General features: G+C 47.7%; 1 protein-coding gene across 2 annotated transcripts in view; it reads right to left on the reverse strand.

Annotated features, from left to right (window-relative positions):
* Nucleotides 1-24,215, reverse strand: part of LOC147106450 (ETS homologous factor-like) — a 55,086-nt gene that overhangs the window by 25,215 nt on the left and 5,656 nt on the right. Inside the window, exons 2-3 of one of the 2 annotated variants that reach the window (XM_086009637.1) lie at nucleotides 14,706-14,939; nucleotides 935-1,002 (exon numbers count right to left, since the gene is read on the reverse strand). In XM_086009637.1, the coding sequence (XP_085865763.1) occupies nucleotides 935-1,002; nucleotides 14,706-14,939 (302 nt within the window). Of the gene's footprint in view, nucleotides 1-930; nucleotides 1,003-14,705; nucleotides 14,940-24,215 lie in introns of both variants that reach the window. The other variant, XM_086009636.1, reaches the window with a different exon arrangement.

The raw sequence follows: 24,215 nt of genomic DNA on the forward strand, positions 1-24,215 counted from the left end.
GCAGTACTGAGGGAATGCTGCACTGTGGGAGGGACAGTACTGAGGGAGTGCTGCACTGTGGGAGGGACAGTACTGAGGGAATGCTGCACTGTCGGAGGGGCGGTACTGAGGGCGTGCTGCACTGTGGGAGGGACAGTACTGAGGGAGTGCTGCACTGTCGGAGGGACAGTACTGAGGGAGTGCTGCACTGTGGGAGGGACAGTACTGAGGGAGTGCTGCACAGTCGGAGGGGCAGTACTGAGGGAATGCTGCACTGTGGGAGGGACAGTACTGAGGGAGTGCTGCACTGTGGGAGGGACAGTACTGAGGGAATGCTGCACTGTCGGAGGGGCGGTACTGAGGGCGTGCTGCACTGTGGGAGGGACAGTACTGAGGGAGTGCTGCACTGTCGGAGGGACAATACTGAGGGAGTGCTGCACTGTGGGAGGGACAGTACTGAGGGAGTGCTGCACAGTCGGAGGGACAGTACTGAGGGAGTGCTGCACTGTGGGAGGGACAGTACTGAGGGAGTGCTGCACTGTCGGAGGGGCAGTACTGAGGGAGTGCTGCACTGTCAGAGGGGCAGGGGTGTTCTCCACGGTGTCCTGGCCAATATTTATCCCTCAATCAACTTCGCTAAAACAGATTATCTGGTCATTATCAAATTGCTGTTTGTGGGAGCTTGCTGTGTGTAAATTGACTGCCGCGTTTCCCACATTACTACACTGACTGTACTTCATTGGCTGTAAAGTGCTTTGGGACGTCCGGTGGTCATGACAGGCACAATAGAAATACAAGTCTTTCATTTTATTAGGGCAGGTGATCAAAAGCTTGGTCAAAGAGGTTGGTGTTAAGGAGCATCTTAAAGGAGGAGAGAGAGGTGGAAAGGTGGAGAGGTTTAGGGAGGAATTCCAGAGTTTAGGGCCTAGAGGAACCGCTGGAGGTACTTACTGTCTTCCTCTTCGATTGGTAGAAATGGGGATTCTGCACCTTCCAATCCGTTGGGCAACTCAAGCTCAAACTCTGTCCAAATCAACAGATAAAGAGGTTTTACACGGCTGTGAAATGGCACGGCGAGGGTGAAGATCAGCACTCATCTCACACAACGGACACAAAGACTGCGAGACAAACGAAAGCTGAACGCGATACGAGTGACCAGCGACCTTTTACATCACGTTAACACCAGTGTTAGAAGTGCTGACTCCAGATGTACTCTTTGTGCAGCCAGTAAACCTGCCGCGATTTATTACGACCAGTTTCCGCAAAGTCCCATTTCTACCCGAGCTGCTGCCGCAAGTCTCGCACAACTAAGAGTCTATTTGAGCAGCATCTGGACTAGCAATACGGAGGTTGCGAGTTCAAATCCCACCATGGCGAATTGAACCCAATAAGTGTTGGTAATTCGTGGGCTGGCACCAGGTAAAGTGACCATGAAACCTGCCGGATTGTCGTAAAAATCCCAACCGGTTCACTAATGTCCTTCAGGGAAGGGAACCTGCCGTCCTTACTCCGTCTGGCCCAGTCTGCGTGGTTGACTCTTAATGCCCTCAGGGGCAACTAGGGATGGGCAATGAATGCAGGCTTACCGGCAGCGCGCACATCCCCGACAACAAATAATTCTTTTATGGTTTTTAAAAAGCGTAGATCATTGTTGTTGCAATTATAACCTGAGTCAGAATGATTTACAAATAGAACATAAGAACATAAGACGTAGGAGCAGGAGTAGGTCATTGGACTCCTCGAGCCTGCTCCGCCATTCAATAAGATCATGGCTGATCTTCGACCTCAACTCCACTTTCCCGCCCGATCCCCATAACCCTTGACTCCCTTAGGGGGTGGGGGTGTGGGGGGCGGGGGGTGGGGGACAGGGAGCGGGGGGTGGGGGACAGGGGGCAGGGGTGCGGGGGGCAGGGGTGTGGGGGGCAGGGGGTGGGGGGCAGGGGGTGGGGGACGGGGCAGGGGGTGGGGGACAGGGGGCGGGGGCAGGGGGTGCGGGGCAGGGAATCGTGTGCAGGACACGCCTGAATTCCCAATATATGTTCCCAGTGAGTGAGTGAGGATATCTGCCGAGAGCACGCCACTGGAACGATTACCCCTCAGGCCAATACTCCCTTTATATTGGCCCGGAATTTACGGGGCCTGTGATGCCGTTGTAAGTGCTGCGAATGGCCCCGCAGGTTCCGGATTTCCGCTTGCGATGCGCGAAAACCTGGAATTTGCGATCTGGCAAACAGATTGTCCGCATCCGCTGTAAATTCAAGCGAATACCCACCAAACCCTTACGCCTGGTTAAAGCGGGTGTACGGCCTTCTTTTACCAGCGTATGGGTTAAAGTAAACGTTAAAATACATTTTTTTTAATGAATTAAACATTCACTTACATTTAAAATTAGTTTAGGCTATTTTTGTCCCGTTTAAACCTGTGTAAATGTATTTTTCAAAACATTAAATTTTTGTTTTAAATGTTTAATTAAAGGGTATTTTTAATTAATTTTGAACCTGCGATTATTTATTTTTATTTCAGTGCTGTGATATTGTAGTTATTAGGTGATTCCTATTATGCTGATGGGGAGTCCGTACGTAAATGGAATCCCCCTTTGTCATTGGCTGGCCTGGCCCACGTGATCCCAGAGACGCTCGCGAACCGCCTGCGCCCTGGGATGCACGGGACTTTACGCAGGCGTACGCCCGCAGACCCAGGACCCAAACAGTCCGAAGCTCCGGAGCCATCAGGTAAGTGCGGAGTTTTCTTACGGTTCGGAGCCATACGCGGGCGGCAAGCCTCCGACCGCAATTTCCAGGCCATTCATTATATTGTCAGGCATTTTGGGTGAAACGTAACATTAGCGAGCGGCGGGTGGAGATAAAAGAAAAGAAAATGCAAAAGGCCGGAAATGTTGAAAGGATTCAATAGGGCAGACGCAGAGAAACTATTTCCTCTGGTGGGGGTGGGGAGTCCAGAACAAGGGGGCAGAACCTTAAAATTAGAGCCAGGCTGTTCAGGGGTGATGTCAGGAAGCACTTCTTCACACAAAGGGTGGTGGAAATCTGGAACTCTCTCCCCCAAAAGGCTGTGGGTGCTGGGGGTCAATTGCAGCTTTCAAGCCTGAGATCAATAGATTTTTGTTGGGTGAGGGTATCGAGGGAGACGGAGCAAAGGCGGGTAAATGGGGTTTGTAATGATCAATAACATGTCATTCTGGAGTGGTACACTAGATGGAGCTGTAGAGCTGTATAGAGCTGTATATTTAGTTGTATGTGTTTAAGACTACACTACCCACGATGCACTAGGCTACCCAGAAGGCAGTAGTCAAGATGGCGGCCTGCACACAGAAGTACACATGCTGAATCTCTACAGATGCTGTACCTAGAGAACGTGTACTGAATAAATGTCTAGCTAGGAGCTAGCAGTTCATAATAAGAATGTCTAGTTATTAATGAACATAACATGGTACCAGGATTGGTGAAGATCTGCTGAAAATTGTGAAAAGCGACATGGAGAATTTGAGGCCACCGGAGTTTTTGAATCTCATGGGAAATGTCGACTACAATTGGCGGACTTTCAAACAACAATTCGAACTCTACATTGCTGCCATCGGATTCGGTACGAAGCCAGACGCAAGTAAAATAGCGTTGCTGCTCATGGTTGCAGGCCCATAGGCGATAGAGGTATTTAATACATTTGTATTTAATCCAGAGGAGAACAGAGAAAATTTAGACGATGTGCTAAAGAAATTTGATACACATTGTTCTCCCAAAAAGAATGAAACCTATGAAAGATACGTGTTCCGTTTGAGGACACAGCGGCAAAATGAGACTTTTGATAGCTTTGTGACCGATCTGAAACTGAAAGCACAGACATGTAATTTCTCTGAGCTGAAAGCATCCATGATTCGTGACCAGTTTGTGTTTGGTATTCATGATAAAAAAGTCAGGGAACGTCTGTTGAGAGAAACTGAACTAACATTGGAAAATGCTGTGAATATATGCCAAGCCAGTGAGCTAGTTCGACAACACGCAAAGACTTTCAGTGAAATCAATAATGATGCGATTGTAGTGAGTGCTGCTGTCGGTGCTGTGTTCTACAAGGGGAAGCAACATGGGCAGAACAGAAATGAAAAGCAATCGGAGGAAGGAATTTTTAATTGTAAACGCTGTGGTTACAAACACCAGTTAAAACAATGCCCAACGTTTGGAAAAATGTGCACAAAATGTCATGGAAAGAATCACTTTGCCAAACAATGCTTTTCAAAAGTAAAAACAAAGAAAGGGCAACAAGTCCGAGTTAATGTGATTGAGGACACTGATTTAAGTGAGACATTTTTTGTAGGAATGGTGTCATGTGACAATATAGAAAAGGATACAGAAAATGTGCAGCCCTCAGGAATAAACAATGCTGAACATAACGTCAATGCAGTAAAAGAGGACAAATGGATGATCCCACTGCAGGTAAATGGAGCATTAGTTACACTGAAACTAGACACTGGGGCAAAAGCAAACTTAATCAGTATGAGTGACATTAAAAACATGAAAGAAAAGCCCAAAATACAGAAAAAGTCAGTACTACTGAAGAGCTATAATGGACAGAAAATAGATAGCTTAGGTGTATGCAGACTTAAAGTGACAGTCAAAGACAAAGTGCATCATCTCATGTTTTCTGTTGTGGCTGAAGGACTTGATTCACTACTGGGTGACAAAGCTTGTGAGGACTTAGAACTGGTCAAGAGAGTCTACCGTATAAACTGTGCCATAAGCAGACCAGATGACTCAGTGGATTCTGTAGTGAGTAATTTCCAGGATGTGTTCAAAGGATTTGGAGTTCTACTATTCACTTACAAGATCCAGCTAAAGAAGGATGCTCAGCCAGTGGTACATGCTCCACGAAGAGTTCCAGCACCCCTGCGTGACCGGCTCAAGAATGAACTGGACAGAATGACCACACTAGGAGTCATCAGGAAAGTCGAAGAGCCAACAGACTGGGTTAACTCCATGGTATGTGTAAAGAAAAAGAACAATGATCTAAGAATATGCATGGATCCAAAGGACTTAAATGCAAACATAAAACATGAACACTACCAGATTCCCAAGCGAGAAGAAATCACCAGTGAAATGTCAGGTGCCAGATACTTTACAAAGCTCAATGCCTCACAAGGATTTTGGCAACTAAAACTGGATGAAGAGAGCACCAAATACTGTACCTTCAACACACCATTTGGCAGGTATTGTTTCCTCAGAATGCCTTTCGGGATAATATCTGCATCTGAAATCTTTCATAGAGCGATGGAACACATAATTGAAGGTCTGGAAGGAGTTCATGTCTATGTTGATGACATCATCATCTGGGGCTCCACACTGAAAGAACACAATGAGAGACTGACTAAAGTGCTACAGAGCATACGCCGGAATGGACTGAAGCTCAACAAAGCCAAGTGTCAGTTTGGCATCCAGGAAGTCACTTTCCTAGGAGATAATCTATCTGGTAAAGGAATAGAGCCAGATATGGAAAAAGTAAATGCCATACTCAACATGCCCCGACCCACTGACAAAAAAGGAGTACTACGCATCATGGGGATGATAAACTTCATTGGAAAGTTCATTCCTAACTTGTCAGCCAAGACAACCTGTCTGCGAGGCCTGCTACATAAAACAAATGAGTTCGCATGGACAGAAAGACATGAACAAGAGTGGATGAATCTTAAAACAGTGCTGACAACCACACCTGTACTCACTTTCTTTGACCCGACAAAGAGAATCAAAGTGTCAACGGATGCATCAAAAGATGGCCTAGGCGCGGTCTTGCTACAAGCAGAGGGTGAAGATTGGAAGCCTGTTGCCTATGCCTCCAGGTCTATGACTGATACTGAGTGTCGATACGCCCAGATTGAAAAGGAATGTCTAGGCTTGGTAGTTGGACTAGAAAAGTTTCATGGCTACATATATGGACTTCCCACCTTCACAGTTGAGACAGACCACAGCCCACTGGTTGCCATCATAAAAAAAAATCTGAATGAGATGTCTCCAAGGATTCAACGACTCATGATGAAGCTGCAAAGATATGACTTTGAACTGATCTACACACCAGGCAAATACATAGTGTTAGCAGATGCACTATCCCGAGCACCCACAATGAGTCATGTGAGCTCTACTGAAGAAGACGTGGATGTTCATGTGAGTATGGTCACTGCTGCGCTGCCCGTGTCAGACACAAAATCAAAGCAAATAGCAGAAGAAACAGTAAAAGATACAGTGTTACAAACAGTAATAGAAAACATTCATCATGATTGGCCAAAGGTTCCTGTCCAAAATACTTTCACATGAGGTCAGAATTGAGTGTCGCAAGCGGACTATTACTAAAACAGAACAGAATAGTCATTCCACAGGCTCTACATCAAGACATGCTCAAAAGGATTCAGGAGGGACACCTCGGAATTGAAAAATGCAAAAAGAGAGCAAGAGACACTGTTTATTGGCCTGGCATAAATAAGGACATTGAGAACATGATAGGCAAATGTGAGACATGTCAGAAACACCAAAACAAACAAACAAAGGAACCAATGATAGTAGCTAACTTACCAACAGCACTATGGCAAAAGGTTGGTATGGACCTCTTTCATTTAAATGGTAAAGAATATCTAATAGTGATTGACTACTATTCTAACTATCCTGAGATGGCGCTGCTCTCAAGCACATCAGCAAGCAGTGTCATAATGCATGTGAAATCCATCTTCGCCAGACATGGAATTCCCAGGATTGCCGTTAGCGACAATGGTCCGTGCTTCAACTGTAAGGAGTGGCAACAGTTTGCAGCACAGTATGACTTTCAGCACATCACATCCAGTCCTTTGTATGCTCAGTCAAATGGTAAGGCAGAGAAAGGCGTTCAAGTTCTCAAGCAGCTACTGAAGAAAGCGACAGAAAGCAAGTCTGATCCTTATCTCGCCCTGCTGAGCTACCGAGCCTCACCTTTAGACTGTGGTTCTTCACCTGCTGAACTACTAATGGGTCGCAAGTTGCGCACCACGCTACCCTGCTGTGCAAAAGAACAGCAAAGTAAGGAACTGAGACAGAGACTTCAACTGTTAAAGCTGAAACAGAAATCATACTATGACAAGTCATCCAAAACTCTAAAACCATTGACAAGGGATGATGTTGTCAGGATTGAGGATCCAGATGCATGGAACAGGAAAGCTACAGTTCTTGAGGAAGTACGACCAAGGTCATACACTGTTAGAACTGAGGAAGGACAGATTCTCAGGAGGAACCGCCGTTCCCTCCTGAAAACACAAGAAACTATCCAAGAGCAGATTGATGACAATGCCGCAACTGAATCTTGTCATTCACCACCAGAACAATCTCATGAAAACACATCAGACTTACCCATGCTGAAAAGACCCACACGTGTAGTAAAAAAGCCTGATAGACTTAATCTTTGAGTAAAAAAAAACTATATTGAAAATGTATTGACTGTTGTGAAAATGTTTATGTTTATAGAGCACTAACAAAAGTGTTACTGATATCATCTTTATCGTTTCTCTTGAAAGTTGATTGATACTGATTTTGTTAACCTCAAAGAAAGGGGGATGTAATGATCAATAACATGTCATTCTGGAGTGGTACGCTAGATGGAGCCGTAGAGCTGTATAGAGCTGTATATTTAGTTGTATGTGTTTAAGACTACACTACCCACGATGCACTAGGCTACCCAGAAGGCAGTAGTCAAGATGGCGGCCTGCACACAGAAGTACACATGCTGAATCTCTACAGATGCTGTACCTAGAGAATGTGTACTGAATAAATGTCTAGCTAGAAGCTAGCTGTTCATAATAAGAATGTCTAGTTATTAATGAACATAACAGGGTTGAGGTGCAGATCAGCCGTGATCTCATTGAATGGGGGAGCAGGCTCGAGGGGTTGAATGGCCTCCTCCAGTCCCTCTGTTCCTAAATCAAAATAGAAAATTTCGGAATTACCTAGTGTCAACTTACACTGATACGGGACCTTAAATAGTAAACAGAAGGAAGTAACTGTTCGTTACCTCGAGACTCGACTATTCCAACACTCTCCTGCCTGACCTCTCACCTTGCACCCTCCGTAAACTTCAGCTCATCCAAAATTGCTCGTGTCCTAACCCGCACCAAGTCCTGTTCACCCATCGCCCGCTGAGATCACTGACTCCCGGTTCGACGACGCCTTGATTTTAAATTTCTCATCCTTGTTTTCAAATCCCTCCATGGCCTCGCCCCTCCCTATCTCTGTAACCTCCTCCAGCCCCACAACCCCCCGAGATCTCTGCGCTCCTCTAAGCCTGGCCTCTTGCGCATCCCAGATTTCAATCGCTCCGTCATTGGCCACCGTGCCTTCAGCTGCCTGGGCCCTGAGCTCTGGAATTCCCTCCCTAAACCTCTCCATCTCTCCGCCTCTCTTTCCTCCTTTAGGACGCTCCTTAAAACCGACCTCTTTGACCTGCCCTAATATCTCTTTATGTGGCTCAGTGTCAAACGTTGTCTGATAATCGCTCCTCTGAAGTGCCTTGGGACGTTTTACTATGTTAAAGGTGCTATATAAAGGCAAGTTTTGGTGTTGTTGTTTTTATTAATGTCACTGTGAGTTTGGCACCAATAAGCAAAGGTAAGTGTGAAGAGTGTTTCTTGCAACAAGATTCTGTTTCTTTCAACATCGAGGGTGAATCATCGTGTGACAGAAACTAGAAAATGAAAAACAAGCCACAGATACTGGAATTCTAAAATAATAACACAATGTGCAGCAAATACACCCACGGGCCTGATCTTAACTTCCAGGCAGCCAACTGGCGGAGCGAAGAGGCCCCATTTGGAGCCAAACTTAACCTGTTCCATTACCATCTCCTTTTGCCTTGAATATCTCTTGATGTCTCTTAACCTCTCCTGCCTTCTATCCTATCACAGACCTTCCCTTTTGTTCTTTCACCCCCTCCCCCCTTTCCCAGCAACTACACTTGCTTAAAGATCTGTTCCATTTCCAGTTTTTTTCCAGTTCTAACGAAAGGTCATCGACCTGAAATGTTTCTCTCTTCACAGATGCTGCCTGACCTGCTGAGTATCTCCAGCATTTTCTGTTTTTATTTCAGATTTCCAGCATCTGCAGTATTTTCATAGAGTCATAGAGTTATACAGCACAGAAAGAGGCCCTTCGGCCCATCGTGTCCGCGCCGGCCATCTGGCCCTGTCTAAACTAATCCCATTTTCCAGCACTTGGTCCGTAGCCTTGTATGCTGTGGCGTTTCAAGTGCTCATCTAAATGCTTCTGTAATGTTGTGAGGGTTCCTGCCTCTGCCACCCTTTCAGGCAGTGAGTTCCAGATTCCAACCACCCTCTGGGTGAAAAAGTTCTTCCTCAAATCCCCTCTAAACCTCCTGCCCCTTACCTTGAAACTATGCCCCCTGGTTATTGACCCCTCTACTAAGGGGAAAAGTTCCTTTCTATCTACCCTATCTATGCCCCTCATAATTTTGTTCACCTCAATCAGGTCCCCCCTCAGCCTTCTCTGCTCCAAGGAAAACAACCGCAGCCTGTCCAGTCTTTCTTCATAGCTGAAGCGCTCCAGCCCAGGTAACATCCTGGTGAATCTCCTCTGCACCCTCTCCAATGCAATCACATCCTTCCTGTAGTGTGGTGACCAGAACTGCACACAGTATTCCAGCTGTGGCCTAACCAGCGTTTTGTACAGCTCCATCATAACCTCCCTGCTCTTATATTCTATGCCTCGGCTAATGAAGGCAAGTATCCCATATGCCTTTTTAACCACCTCATCCACCTGTTCTGCTGCCTTCAGGGATCTATGTACATGCACACCAAGGTCCCACTGATCCTCTGGCTTTCCTAGGGTCTTACCATTCATTGTGTATTCCCTTGCCTTGTTAGTCCCTCCAAAATGCATCACCTCACACTTTTCAGGGTTAAATTCCATTTGCCACTGTTCCGCCCATCTGACCAACCCATCTATATCGTCCTGCAGACTGAGGCTACCCTCCTCGTTATTTACCACCCCACCAATTTTCGTATCATCTGCGAACTTACTGATCATACCTTTTACATTCATATCCAAATCATTAATGTAGACCACAAACAGCAAGGGACCCAGCACCAATCCCTGCGGTACCCCACTGGACACAGGCTTCCAGTCACAAAAACAACCTTCGACCATCACCCTCTGCCTTCTGCCACTAAGCCAGTTTTGGATCCAATGTGCCAAGGCACCCTGGATCCCATGGGCTCTTACCTTTTTGACCAGTCTCCTATGCGGGATTTTATCGAAAGCCTTACTGAAATCCATGTATACCACATCCACTGCACTACCCTCATCCACACACCTAGTCACCCCCTCGAAAAATTCAATCAAATTAGTCAGACATGATCTTCCCTTGACAAAGCCATGCTGACTATCCCTGATTAATCCTTGCCTCTCCCAGTGAAGACTAATTCTGTCCCTCAGGATTTTTTCCAATAATTTCCCTACCACTGATGTTAGGCTCACTGGCCTGTAATTCCCTGGTTTATCCCTACTACCCTTCTTGAATAATGGTACTACGTTAGCTGTTCTCCAGTCCTCTGGCACATCCCCTGTGGCCAGAGAGGTTCTGAAAATTTGTGTCAGAGCCCCTGCAATCTCCTCCTTTGCCTCACACAGCAGCCTGGGATACATCTCATCCAGGCCTGGGGATTTATCCACTTTTAAGCCTGCTAAAACCGCTAGTACCTCCTCCCTCTCGATGCTAATATGTTCAAGTATATCACAGTCTTCCTGCCCGATTTCTATGTCTACATCGTCCTTCTCCATAGTGAACACAGATGCAAAAAATTCATTAAAAACCCCACCTACATCTTCTGGCTCCACACACAGATTGCCACTTTGGTCCCTAATGGGCCCTACACTTTCCCTAGTTATCCTCTTGCCCTTAATATACTTATAAAACACCTTAGGGTTTTCCTTTATTTTGCTCGCCAGTGTTATTTCATGGCCCCTCCTCGCTCTCCTAATTTCTTTTTTAAGTATCCCCCTGCACTTTTTATACTCCTCTAGGGCTTCCTCTGTCTTTAGTCCTTTGTATCTGCCAAAAGCCCCCCTTTTTTTCCTAATCCATTCTCGTATATCCCTTGACATCCAAGGTTCCCTGGGCTTGTTGGTCCCACCCTTGACCTTTATGGGAACATGTTGCCATTGTACTCTCTCAATTTCCTTTCTGAAAGACTCCCATTGCTTCGATGTGGATTTTCCTACAAGTAGCTGATCCCAGTCCACTTTGGCCAGATCCTGCCTTATCATATTAAAATTGGCCTTCCCCCAATTTAGAACCTTTATTCCAGTCCATCCTTGTCCTTTTCCATGACTACCTTAAATTTCACCGAATTATGGTCACTGTCACCAAAGTGCTCTCCTACTGACACTTCTACCACTTGCCCGGCCACATTCCCTAGAATTAGATCCAGTACCACCCCCTGTCTTGTAGGACTTTCTACATGCTGGCTCAAAAAGCTCTCCTGGATGCACTTTAAGAATTCTGCACCCTCTAAGCCTTTCACACTCTGACTATCCCAGTTAATATTGGGGAAGTTGAAATCCCCCACTATTATTACCCTATTATTTGCACATTTCTCTGAGATTTGCCTACATATCTGTTCCTCTATCTCCCCCTGACTGTTTGGGGGCCTATAGTACACTCCCAGCAAAGTGCTTGCCCCCTTTTTGTTTTTAAGTTCTACCCATATGGCCTCATTAGAGGAACCTGTTAATATATCATCCCTCCTTACAGCAGTAATTGACTCCTTGATTAATATTGCGACACCCCCTCCTCTTTTACCCCACCCCCCCTCTGTCTCACCTGAAGATTCTATACCCCGGAATATTGAGCTGCCAGTCTTGCCCCTCCCTCAACCATGTCTCCATGATAGCAACAATATCATACTCCCATGTGTTCATCAACACCTTCAGTTCATCCAACTTATTCGCAAGACTCCTTGCATTAAAATAAATGCCATCCAGCCTTGCCCTACTCCCTTGTGCCGTTACATATTTGCTCTGCCTTCCAAGCTGACTTGTTTTTTCCTCTATATTTGGCTGTACATCACCCCCTATTATAGCTCCACTCTGTATCCCATCCCCCTGCCAAGTTAGTTTAAACCCCACCCCCCAACAGTGCTAGCAAACCTCCCCGCAAGGATATTTGTCCCGTTCTGGTTCAGGTGCAACCCGTCCGACTTGTACAAGTTTCACTTTCTTTTTGTATTCCCATTTGGAGCCATGCTGTTAATGGGGCGGTATATGTGCTCGTGTGGAAGGTAAACGCTGGCACGGACTAGATGGGCTGAATGGCCTGTTCCTGTGTTGTAACTTCTCTGGCTCAGTGGGCAACACTCTTGCCTCTCAGTCAGAAAGTCATGGGGTCAAGCCCCACTCCAGACACTAAAGCACAAAATCCAGGCTGACACTCCAGTGAAGTACTGAGGGAGCGCTGCACTGTCGGAGGGGCAGTACTGAGGGTGCACCGCATTGTCGGAGGGGCAGTACTGAGGGAGCGCTGCACTGTCGGAGGGGCAGTACTGAGGGAGCGCTGCACTGTCGGAGGGGCAGTACTGAGGGAGTGCTGCACTGTCGGAGGGGCAGTACTGAGGGAGTGCCATACTGTCGGAGGGGCAGTACTAAGGGTGCACCACATTGTCGGAGGGGCAGTACTGAGGGAGCGCTGCACTGTCGGAGGGGCAGTACTGAGGGAGCGCCGCACTGTCGGAGGGGCAGTACTGAGGGAGTGCTGCACTGTCGGAGGGGCAGTACTGAGGGAGTGCCACACTGTCGGAGGGGCAGTACTGAGGGAGTGCTGCACTGTCGGAGGGGCAGTACTGAGGGAGTGCCATACTGTCGGAGGGGCAGTACTGAGGGAGTGCCATACTCTCGGAGGGGCAGTACTGAGGGAGCACCGCACTGTCGGAGGGGCAGTACTGAGGGTGCACCACATTGTCGGCGGGGCAGTACTGAGGGAGCGCTGCACTGTCGGAGGGGCAGTACTGAGGGAGCGCCGCACTGTCGGAGGGGCAGTACTGAGGGAGTGCTGCACTGTCGGATGGGCAGTACTGAGGGAGTGCCGTACTGTCGGAGGGGCAGTACTGAGGGTGCACTGCATTGTCGGAGAGGCAGTACTGAGGGAGCGCTGCACTGTCAGAGGGGCAGTTCTGAGGGAGTGCCGCACTGTCGGAGGGGCAGTACTGAGGGAGTGCTGCACTGTCGGAGGGGCAGTACTGAGGGAGTGCCGCACTGTCGGAGGGGCAGTACTGAGGGAGCGCCGCACTGTCGGAGGGGCAGTACTGAGGGAGCGCCGCACTGTCGGAGGGGCAGTACTGAAGGAGTGCTGCACTGTCGGAGGGGCAGTACTGAGGGAGCCTGCTGCAATGTCGGAGGGGCAGTACTGAGGGAGTGCCGTACTGTCGGAGGGGCAGTACTGAGGGAGCCTGCTGCACTGTTGGAGGGGCAGTACTGAGGGAGCGCCGCACTGTCGGAGGGGCGGTACTGAGGGAGCGCCGCATTGTCAGAGGGGCAGTACTGAGGGAGCGGCTCACTGTCGGAGGGGCAGTACTGAGGGAGCGCCACACTGTCGGAGGGGCAGTACTGAGGGAGTGCCGCACTGTCAGAGGGGCAGTACTGAGGGAGCCTGCTGCAATGTCGGAGGGGCAGTACTGAGGGAGTGCCATACTGTCGGAGGGGCAGTACTGAGGGAGCCTGCTGCACTGTTGGAGGGGCAGTACTGAGGGAGTGCCGCACTGTCGGAGGGGCAGTACTGAGGGAGCGCCGCATTGTCGGAGGGGCAGTACTGAGGGAGCCTGCTGCAATGTCGGAGGGGCAGTACTGAGGGAGTGCCGTACTGTCGGAGGGGCAGTACTGAGGGAGCGCCACATTGTCGGAGGGGCAGTACTGAGGGAGCCTGCTGCATTGTCGGAGGGGCAGTACTGAGGGAGCGCCGCACTGTCGGAGGGGCAGTACTGAGGGAGTGCTGCACTGTCGGAGGGGCAGTACTGAGGGAGCGCTGCACTGTTGGAGGGGCGGTACTGAGGGAGCGCCGCACTGTCGGAGGGGCAGTACTGAGGGAGTGCCGCACTGTCGGAGGGGCAGTACTGAGGGAGTGCCGCACTGTCGGAGGTGCCGTCTTTCAGATGAGATGTCAAACCGAGGCCCCGTCTGTCCTCTCAGGTGGATGTAAAAGATCCCACGGCCACTATTTGAAGAAGAGCGGGGGAGTTCTCCCAGGTGTCCTGGGCCAATATTTATCCCTCAACCAACATCACTAAAAACAGATTCTCTGGTCATTATCACATTGCTGTTTGTGGGAGCTTGCTGTGCGCAAATTGGCTGCCACGTTTCCTACATTACAACAGTGACTACACTTCAAAAAGTACTTCATTGGCTGTAAAGCGCTTTGGGACGTCCTGAGGTGGTGAAAGGTGCTATAGAAATGCAAGATCTTTCTATGAGAAGGGACATAGGAAGCCCAACAACATGAGGAGTCCAACCATTGCATGACAATGTGTGTCAGTGACATATTACACCACCATTTTAAAACAGGCAAACTTTCAGTGCCAGCATTCAGTGAGGAAATTGTTCCTTCGCTAATCTGGAAACTGAAATTAGGTCGCAGCCCGCACGCAAAGCTCATCATTGAGCACTGCGAGGCCGGCATTGCGCTCGAACACGTTTCCAGCCCACCATATTTCTTTCTTTGCTCTTGCAGACTCCGGTACAGATCTTCTCCCAGATACCCAAATGTTCCAATAAATCTTTCAAATGACATTTCGCACAACTGCTTCCCGCTGGCGTCAGACGGGGCCCAGAAGACGGAAGATGCATCCCACTTGTTTTTGGCAATGTAATAGTTCAGCCATTCTAAAACCTCCTCCTCGCCCCAGAACTGTGGGTCTGTGTTGAACCAGTTAAAGAGCCCTAAAATAGACAGATGTAGCGAGTGAGCTGTTGTAGTGAAAATCTTTATGCTGTGACATTAACTATTAGCTGGAGCTTTTGATTTGCCACTCGTAGCCTTGGACTGATGCGATAATTCTTTCTGCATGAATACATTTTTTTTTTAATTCATTCTCGGGAGGTGGGCATGGCTGGCAAGGCTGGCATTTATTGGCCATCTCTAGTTGCCCTCAGAAGGTGGTGGTGGGTCTTTGTCTTGATACAACTGAGTGGTCACTTCAAGGGACAGTTCAGAGTGGACCAGGTTGGTGCGGGACTGGAGTCACGTGTAGGCCCAGGCCGGGTAAGGACGGAAGGTTTCCTTCCCTAAAGGACATCAGTGAACCAGTTGGGGTTTTACGACAATCCGACAGCTTCATGCTCACTTTCACTGAGACCAGATTCTTATTTCCAGATTGATTTAAACTGAATTCAAATTCTCAACCTGCCCTGGTGGGATTTGGACTCAGGTTCTCGGGATTATTAGCCCAGTAACTGTCGGGTACTGAATTTGGATGATCAGCCATGATCGCATTGAATGGCGGAGCAGGCTCGAGGGCCCGAATGGCCTACTCCTGCTCCTATCTTCTATGTTTCTATGTAACATTAGCACTAAAATCATTTAAGGTGAAGTAATTGGTTATAGCTCTACGCGTGATATTTTAATCTAACTTCTAATTTTTGTCAAATATCCGGTGAATGCCAAGAACAATGTTTTTTTTAATTTCAGCCCGTGGCTGCACTCTCAGACATACAGTTAGCTTGATCTTTGCCCAGCGAGTGATAGCAGAGTGTAATACAATGTTTATCTGTCGCTTTCCGACTTCACAGAGCTGGAAATCTCCTTCATGGAGTTTCCTTTTCAGATTAATTGGCCTTTAATATGCAGAGAAAGGAGCAGGAAATGGAGCTGGTTTGGTTCATAGAGAGATACAGCACAGGAGGAGACCATTTGGCCCATCGTGCCTGTGCCGGCTCTTTGGTGAAGGGTGGTGAACCTGTGGAATTCTCTACCACAGCAGGCTGTGGAGGCCAAGTCACTGAATATATTTAAGAAGGAGATAGATAGATTTCTAGACACAAAAAAGGCATCAAGGGGTATGGGGAGAGAGCGGGAATATGGTATTGAGATAGAGGATCAGCCATGATCACATTGAATGGCCGACTCCTGCTCCTATTTTTCTTTGTTTCTATCCAATTAGTCCCACTCCCCCTGCTCTTTCCCCGAGCCCTGAAATTTTTTTCCTTTCGAGTATTTACCCAATTCCCTTTTGAAAGTTACTATTGAATCTGCTTCCACCGCCCTTTCAGGCAGCGCATTCCAGATCACAACAACTCGCTGCGTAAATAAAATGTTTCCTCATCTCCCCCTGTGGTTCTTTTGCCAATTATCTTCAATCTGTGTCCTCTGGTTACCGACCCTCCTGCCACTGGAAACAGTTTCTCCTTATTTACTCCATCAAAACCCTTCATGATTTTGAACACCTCAATTAAATCTCCTCTTAACCTTTTCTGCTCTGAGGAGAACAACCCCAGCTTCTCCAGTCTCTCCACATCACTGAAGTCCCTCACCGTCTGGGTTCTGGCAATCAGGAGGCCCAAGCGTTCAAAGACCAACACTCATCTGACAGAAGAACTGAGGGGATATTGTTCGAGACCGATTTCGGTGTAGATCAGAGAACTGGGAGTGGAGATCGGTCCCAATTTCCTGGTCATTGTCTCGTCCAAGAGCAGAAATTTAATGCCCGTCTGCTCTTAGCTAAGGCAGTATCTTAGATAAGGCAGTATCTTAGCTAAGGCAGTATCTTAGATAAGGCAGTATCTTAGATAAGCTTTACTATACTTGGCTTCAGATAGAGCACATGGCCCAGAAATTCGGGTCTCCACAGGTGAGTACGCACGGGGTACTCACCCGTAAGCCCGATGGAAGTGCCAGTTTCCTGCATGCACTGCGCATGCGCGGGAAACCGGCACTTCCGTTCCTCTGAACGATCAGATCAGCCATGATCTTATTGAATGGCGGAGCAGGCTCGAGGGGCCGATTGGCCTACTCCTGCTCCTATTTCTTATCTTATGAAGAGGTTCAGAGGTCGAACGCGTGCGTGGGGGAGGATGCGTGCGCATCAAACTTACGTTTTTTTTACAGGTTTACCCGGGATCGTAAGCCTGCAGGATTTAGAAATGTAAAAAGCAGGTGTAAGGCCTGCTTTTTACAAGGTAAGTGGTGAATTAATTAAAATTAAAACATTTTTTCCACAGGTTTATAATTTTTAAATACTTTAAAGCAAGGTAAGTTTATTTTTAGCCCCGTTAGAATATAAAATTATTTTTTTCAAAAATGTAAATTATTGTTTAAAATAGTTATTTCATGTAATTTATAGTTTATTTTAAAAATGTGATTAAAATTTTTTTTTTATTTGAATGTTTAGTGCTATTTTGGGGCTGTAGTATTTATAAGTCTTGACAGCTCTTCCTGTCAGACTTATGAATGGGCTTTTCCCTGCTCCGATTGGCTGCCCATGGCCCACGTGATCCCAGGGGATGCATCGAACTAACTGCGCCCCTGGGATACGCAAGCACTGCGCGCCGGCAGCTGGACCAGGCCCCGGATCAGAATTCCACAGGGCCCTACAGTTCAACTGCCGGCACGCAAGGTAAGTGCAGATCGGGGGCTTGCACCCGCGGGAAGCCCCCGACCCGAATTTCTGGGATTATTTTCAGTGACAAAGCCAGGAAGTTATGCTAAACCTGTATAAAACACTGGTCTGGCCCCAGCTGGAGTATTGTGTCCAATTCTGGGCACCGCACTTTAGGAAGGACGTGAGGGCTTTGGAGAGGGTGCAGTGGAGATTTACTAGAATGGTTCCAGGGATGAGGGACTTCAGTTACAAGGAGAGACTGGAGAATCTGGGGTTGTTCACCTTGGAGCAGGGAAGGCTAAGACGAGATTTGATAGAGGTGTTCAAAATCATGAGGGGTTTGGATAGAGTAAATAAAGAGAAACTGTTTGCAATGGCTCAAGGGTCAACAGCCAGAGGTTGATTGGCAAATGAACCAGAGGTGACATGAGGAGAAACTTTTTTACGTGCCGAGGGGTTAGGATTTGGAATGCACTGCCTGATGGCCTCAATATCCCCTCAGTTCTTCTGTCAGATGAGTGTTGGTCTTTGAACGCTTGGGCCTCCTAATTGCCAGAACCCAGAAGATGAGGGACTTCAGTGACGTGGATAGACTGGAGAAGCAGATTCAATAGTCGCCTTCAAAAGGGAGCTGGATAAATACTCGAAGGAGAAAAAATTGCAGGGATACGGGGAAAGAGCGGGGGAGTGGGACTAACTGGATTGCTCTTTGAAAGAGCCAGCGCAGACTCGATGGGCCGAATGGCCTCCTCCTGTGCTGTACTGTTCTGTGATTTTATGAAAGTGGAAAAGTCTGAGATGAGCCAAGTTGGTCCCTTTGACCAGAGTTGGAGGAGAGAATGATGAGACTGGAGGAGACGCAAAAATCTTCACGAGGCTCTGCACCTCCTAAGGGAAAAGTCAGCTTCAATTTCACAAAGGCGGCTAGGTTATGGAACACTCTTAATGGCCTAGAAATTCGGGTCTCCGCGGGTGAGTATGCACAGGGTACTCACCCGTAAGCCCAATGGAAGTGCCGGTTTCCTGCATGTACTGCGCATGCGCGGGAAACCGGCACTTCCGTTCCCCTGAAAGCAGGGGTTCAGAGGTCGAACGCGTGCACGGGGGAGGCTGCGCGTGCGCATCGAACTTCGTTTTTTTTTTACAGGTTTTCCCGGGAGGGTAAGCCTGCAGAAGTTAGAAATGTAAAAAGCAGGCATAAGGCCTGCTTTTTACAAGGTAAGTGGTGAATTAATTAAAATAAAACATTTTTTCCACAGGTTTATTATTTTTAAATACTTTAAAGCAAGGTAAGTTTATTTTTAGCCCCCGTTAGAATATAAAATTATTTTTTCAAAAATTTAAATTATTGTTTAAAATAGTTATTTCATTTCATTTGTAGTTTATTTAAAAAATGTGATGTTTTTTTAAAATTTATTTGAAGATTTAGTGATGTTTTGTAAGAAGAAGGGGCCCGTAGTAGTTCTAAGTTTGACAGCACTTCCTCTCAGACTTATGAATGGAGCATTCCCTGCTCCGATTGGCTGCCCATGGCCCACATGATCCCAGGGGACGCATCGAACTAACTGTGCCCCTGGGATACGCAAGCACTGCGCGCCAGCAGTTGGACCAGGCCCCGGATCGGAATTCCACGGGGGCCCACAGCTCAACGGCCGGCGCGCAAGGTAAGTGCAGGTCGGGGGCTTGCACCCGCGGGAAGCCCCCGACCCGAATTTCTGGGCCAATATAATAAATGTCCCACACCACTTCACAGAGCAGAACCAGGCACTGTGAGAGATGCCCCAAAGTCTGCTCAAAGGGTTTTGAGGAGATTTAAGCAACTGTACTTGGGCCAAAAACCTTGAATTAAACAAACACTGCAGTAAAAATCCAAGACAGAGAGCATTGTAAATATTTGCGTAATAATTTTGTTAAACATCAGATGTTGAACTCTAGACGTCCAGCAGGAGATACACCAGAATAATCAAATTGGGACATTCTCTCAAACATGATAAACCAGGAGAAAGAAGCCTGTCTTGCATCTATCAACCCTTTTTTTAATTCTTTATAATACGCAACGTGATACATTTTCTAGGAAGAAAATCACCCCTCTCGTCTTTCCAACTTAAAAATATTTGTGCTAGATTTATCGATAAAATCTAAAGATTTGCCAATAAGTTTGGCAATGCGCTCGGCAATTTATCGATAAATTTCAGACAATGAGTGCGGTTCTTGCTGACTGATGATACAGTCAAGTGTGAGGACTTGACCTGAAGCTAAGCAGCAAGAAGCAACTTGTTAAACAGAACAGAGCTGGCACCTTTCATAGAAACATAGAAGATAGGAGCAGGAGTAGGCTATTCGGCCCCTCGAGCCTGCTCCGCCATTTAATGAGATCATGGCTGATCATCCAAATTCAGTACCCTGTCCCTGCCTTCTCCCCATATCCCTTGCTCCCTTTAGCCTTAAGAAATATATCCAACTCCTTCTTGAATATATTTAATGAATTGGCCTCTACTGCCTTCTGTGGTAGAGAATGCCACAGGTTCACCACTCTCTGGGTGAAGAAATTCCTCCTCATTTCTGTCCTAAATGGCTTACCCCTTATCCTTAGACTGTGACCCCTGGTTCTGGACTCCCACGCCATCGGGAACATCCTTCCTGCATCTAGTCTGTCTAGTCCTGTTAGAATTTTATAAGTTTCAATGAAATCCCCTCTCATTCTTCTAAACTCTAGCGAATATAAGCCTAATCGACCCAATCTCTCCTCATATGTCATTTCTGCCATCCCAGGTATCAGTCTAGTGAATCTTCGCTGCACTCTCTCCATGGCAAGAACATCCTTCCTCAGATAAGGTGACCAAAACTGCACACAATACTCAAGGTGTGGTCTCACCAAGGCCCTGTACAACAGCAGCAAGACATCCTTGCTCCTGTACTCGAATCCCCTCGCTATGAAGGCCAACATACCATTTGCCTTCTTAACCACCTGCTGCACCTGCATGCTTACCTTCAGCGACTGGTGCACAAGGACACCCAGGTCTCGTTGCACTTCCCCTTTTCCCAATCTATTGCCGCTCAGATAATAATCTGTCTTCCTGTTTTTGCCACCAAAGTGGATAACCTCGCATTTATCCACATTATACTGCATTTGCCATGCATCTGCCCAATCTCCCAACCTGTCCAAATCATACTGGAGTTTCTCTGCATCCTCCTCACAGCACACATGCCCACCCAGCTTTGTGTCATCTGCAAACGTGGAGATATTACATCTAGTTCCCTCGTCTAGATCATTTATATATATTGTGAATAGCTGGGGTCCTAGCACCAATCCCTGCAGTACCCCACTCGTCACTGCCTGCCACTCGGGAAAAAAACCGTTTATTCCAACTCTTTGCTTCCTGTCTGCCAACCAGTTCTCTATCCAAGACAGTACCTTACCCTCAATCCCGTGTGCTTTAACTTTGCACGCTAATCTCTTATGCGGGACCTTATTGAAAGCCTTCTGAAAGTCCAAATACACCACATCCACTGGTTCTCCCTTATCTATTTTACCAGTTACATCCTCCAAAAATTCCAGTAGATTAGTCAAGCACGATTTACCTTTTGTAAATCCATGTTGACTTTGTCCGATCCTGTCACTGTTTTCCAAGTGCTCTGCTATTACATCTTTTATAATGGACTCTAGCATTTTCCCCACTACTGATGTCAGGCTTACCGGTCTATAATTCCCCGTTTTCTCTCTACCACCTTTTTTAAATAGTGGGGTTACATTAGCTACCCTCCAATCCATGGGAACTGCTCCAGAATCTATCGAGTTTTGGAAGATGACCAGCAATGCATCTACTATTTCTAGGGCCACTTCCTTAAGTACCCTAGGATGTTGATTATCAGGCCCCTGGGGATTTATCGGCCTTCAATCCCATCAATTTCCCTAACACCATTTCCCTACAAATACTGATTTCATTCAGTTCCTCCCTCTCATTAGACCCTATGTTCCCCGACATCTCTGGGAGGTTATTTGTGTCCTCGGGACATCCCAAAGTGCTCGGAAGCCAATTACTCCTGAGCTGCAGTCATTGTTTGATGTTTTATGCAAACTTTGTGCTCAATTGGCCCAGAAATGATATCAATGAGCAGGTAATCTGTTTTTTGGTAGCATTGGCTGAGGTATGAATGTTGGACAGGACACCAGGAGAACTTTGAACTCTCCTTTGAACCAATGCCAAGGGATCCGTCATGCCCACCCAACAAGCGGATGGGGCCTCGGTTTAATACCTCGTCTGAGGGATAGCTCAGGGACGATATTCCAGGCAGGGCTGTAGGCGGAATGATCAAGATGGCCACCCGCTGTCATTGGCGAGAGGCCAAGACCATTTTCACGGTTGGCTCGAACTAGCATTGACAGACATCTCGCCGATTGGGGGTGCGGGGGTGGGTGGGGAGCGAGAGGAGGGATGGAAGCCCGTTGGCTCCCCAATGGAGTTGAGTTGCAAGTGGGGGCCATTGGAATGGGAGCAATCCTGGGGAGAGGCTTCAGAGTGACTGGCAAGCATAGAAGGAGGCCATTCAGCCCATCGTGCCTGTGCCGGCTCTTTCAACGAGCTCTCCAATTAGTCCCACTCCCCCTGCTCTTTCCCCATAGCCCTGAAAATTTTTCCTTTTCAAGTATTGATCCAATTCCCTTTTGAAAGTTACTATTGAATCTGCTTCCACCGCCCTTTCAGGCAGCGCATTCCAGATCACAACAACTCGCTGTAAAAAAAATAAATCTCATCTCCCCTCTGTTTCTTAAATCACCTTAAATCTGTGTCCTCTGGTTACCGACCCTCCTGCCAGTGGAAACAGATTTTCCTGATCTATTCTATCAAAACCCTTCATAATTTTAAACGCCTCTATTAAATCTCCCCATAACCTTCTCTGCTCAAAGGAGAACAATCCCAGCTTCTCCAGTCTCTCCACATAACTGAAGTCCCTCATCCCTGGAACCATTCTAGTAAATCTCCCCTGCACCCTCTCCAAGGTCTTGACATCCTTCCTAAAGTGCGGTGCCCAGAATTGGATACAATACTTCAGCTGAGGCCTAACCAGTGATTTATAAAGGTGCATCATAACTTAATTGCTTTTGTACTCTATGCCTCTATTAACAAAGCCAAGGATCCCCCATAATCTTTTTTAACAGCCTTCTCAACTTGTTCTGCCACCTTCAAAGATTGGTGCACATACACCCCGAGGTCTCTCGATTCCTACACCCCCTTTAAAATGATACCATTTGGTTTGTATTGCCTCTCCTCATTGACAGCCTTCCTAAAAATGGGCAGGAGGATTCGTGCTGCTGCTCCTGGCTCCACGGAAACCATCGCCAAAGCAGATTTTAAACTTTTCTTTTGGAGCAGGCCATGGCGGTCCCTTTAAGGGCCGCTCGTGGCTCAGTTCCATTGTACAGAGAGCGCTCTCTGCCCAGCGGAGGTCCCTTTAAGGGCTGCTCGTGGCTCCGTTCCATTGTGCAGAGAGCGCTCTCTGCCCAGCGGAGGTCCCTTTAAGGGCTGCTCGTGGCTCAGTTCCATTGTGCAGAGAGCGCTCTCTGCCCAGCGGAGGTCCCTTTAAGGGCTGCTCGTGGCTCAGTTCCATTGTGCAGAGAACGCTCTCTGCCCAGCGGAGGTCCCTTTAAGGGCTGCTCGTGGCTCAGTTCCATTGTGCAGAGAGCGCTCTCTGCCCAGCGGAGGTCCCTTTAAGGGCTGCTCGTGGCTCAGTTCCATTGTGCAGAGAGCGCTCTCTGCCCAGCGGAGGTCCCTTTAAGGGCTGCTCGTGGCTCAGTTCCATTGTGCAGAGAGCGCTCTCTGCCCAGCGGAGGTCCCTTTAAGGGCTGCTCGTGGCTCAGTTCCATTGTGCAGAGAGCGCTCTCTGCCCAGCGGAGGTCCCTTTAAGGGCTGCTCGTGGCTCAGTTCCATTGTGCAGAGAGCGCTCTCTGCCCAGCGGAGGTCCCTTTAAGGGCTGCTCGTGGCTCAGTTCCATTGTGCAGAGAGCGCTCTCTGCCCAGCGGAGGTCCCTTTAAGGGCTGCTCGTGGCTCAGTTCCATTGTGCAGAGAGCGCTCTCTGCCCAGCGGAGGTCCTGAACTGTGCTGGGGTCGCCAATAGGACGTAGGGTCGCTGATGTAAATATATCATTGAGGCTCCCGCCTGTTTCGGGCAGGAATGATGGCCGTCTATTTCAAGGCCTGCTTGAAACTCACATCGGGTGGGCGTCGGGTGAGAAGACCGTGGTCGTGTTTAAAAAAAAAACATTTTTTTTTTGGTCTCACCACTGCCCCTTCATGCTGAAAAATGGGTCCAATACCGAGACAGAAATCGCCCCCATACCTCTCACAGTGCTGCTACCTTCAGAACAGCCCAGATTATGTGCTACATAGATACATAGAAGATAGGAGCAGGAGTAGGCCATTCGGCCCTCGAGCCTGCTCCGCCATTCAATGAGATCATGGCTGATCATCCAAATTCAGTACCCTGTCCCTGCTTTCTCCCCATATCCCTTGATCCCTTTAGCCTTAAGAAATATATCCAACTCCTTCTTGAATATATTTAATGAATTGGCCTCTACTGCCTTCTGTGGTAGAGAATTCCACAGGTTCACCACTCTCTG

Source organism: Somniosus microcephalus, chromosome 16 (assembly GCF_052327205.1).
Source record: "Somniosus microcephalus isolate GS21.2 chromosome 16, FLI_Smic_1.0, whole genome shotgun sequence".
NCBI lineage: Eukaryota > Metazoa > Chordata > Chondrichthyes > Squaliformes > Somniosidae > Somniosus > Somniosus microcephalus.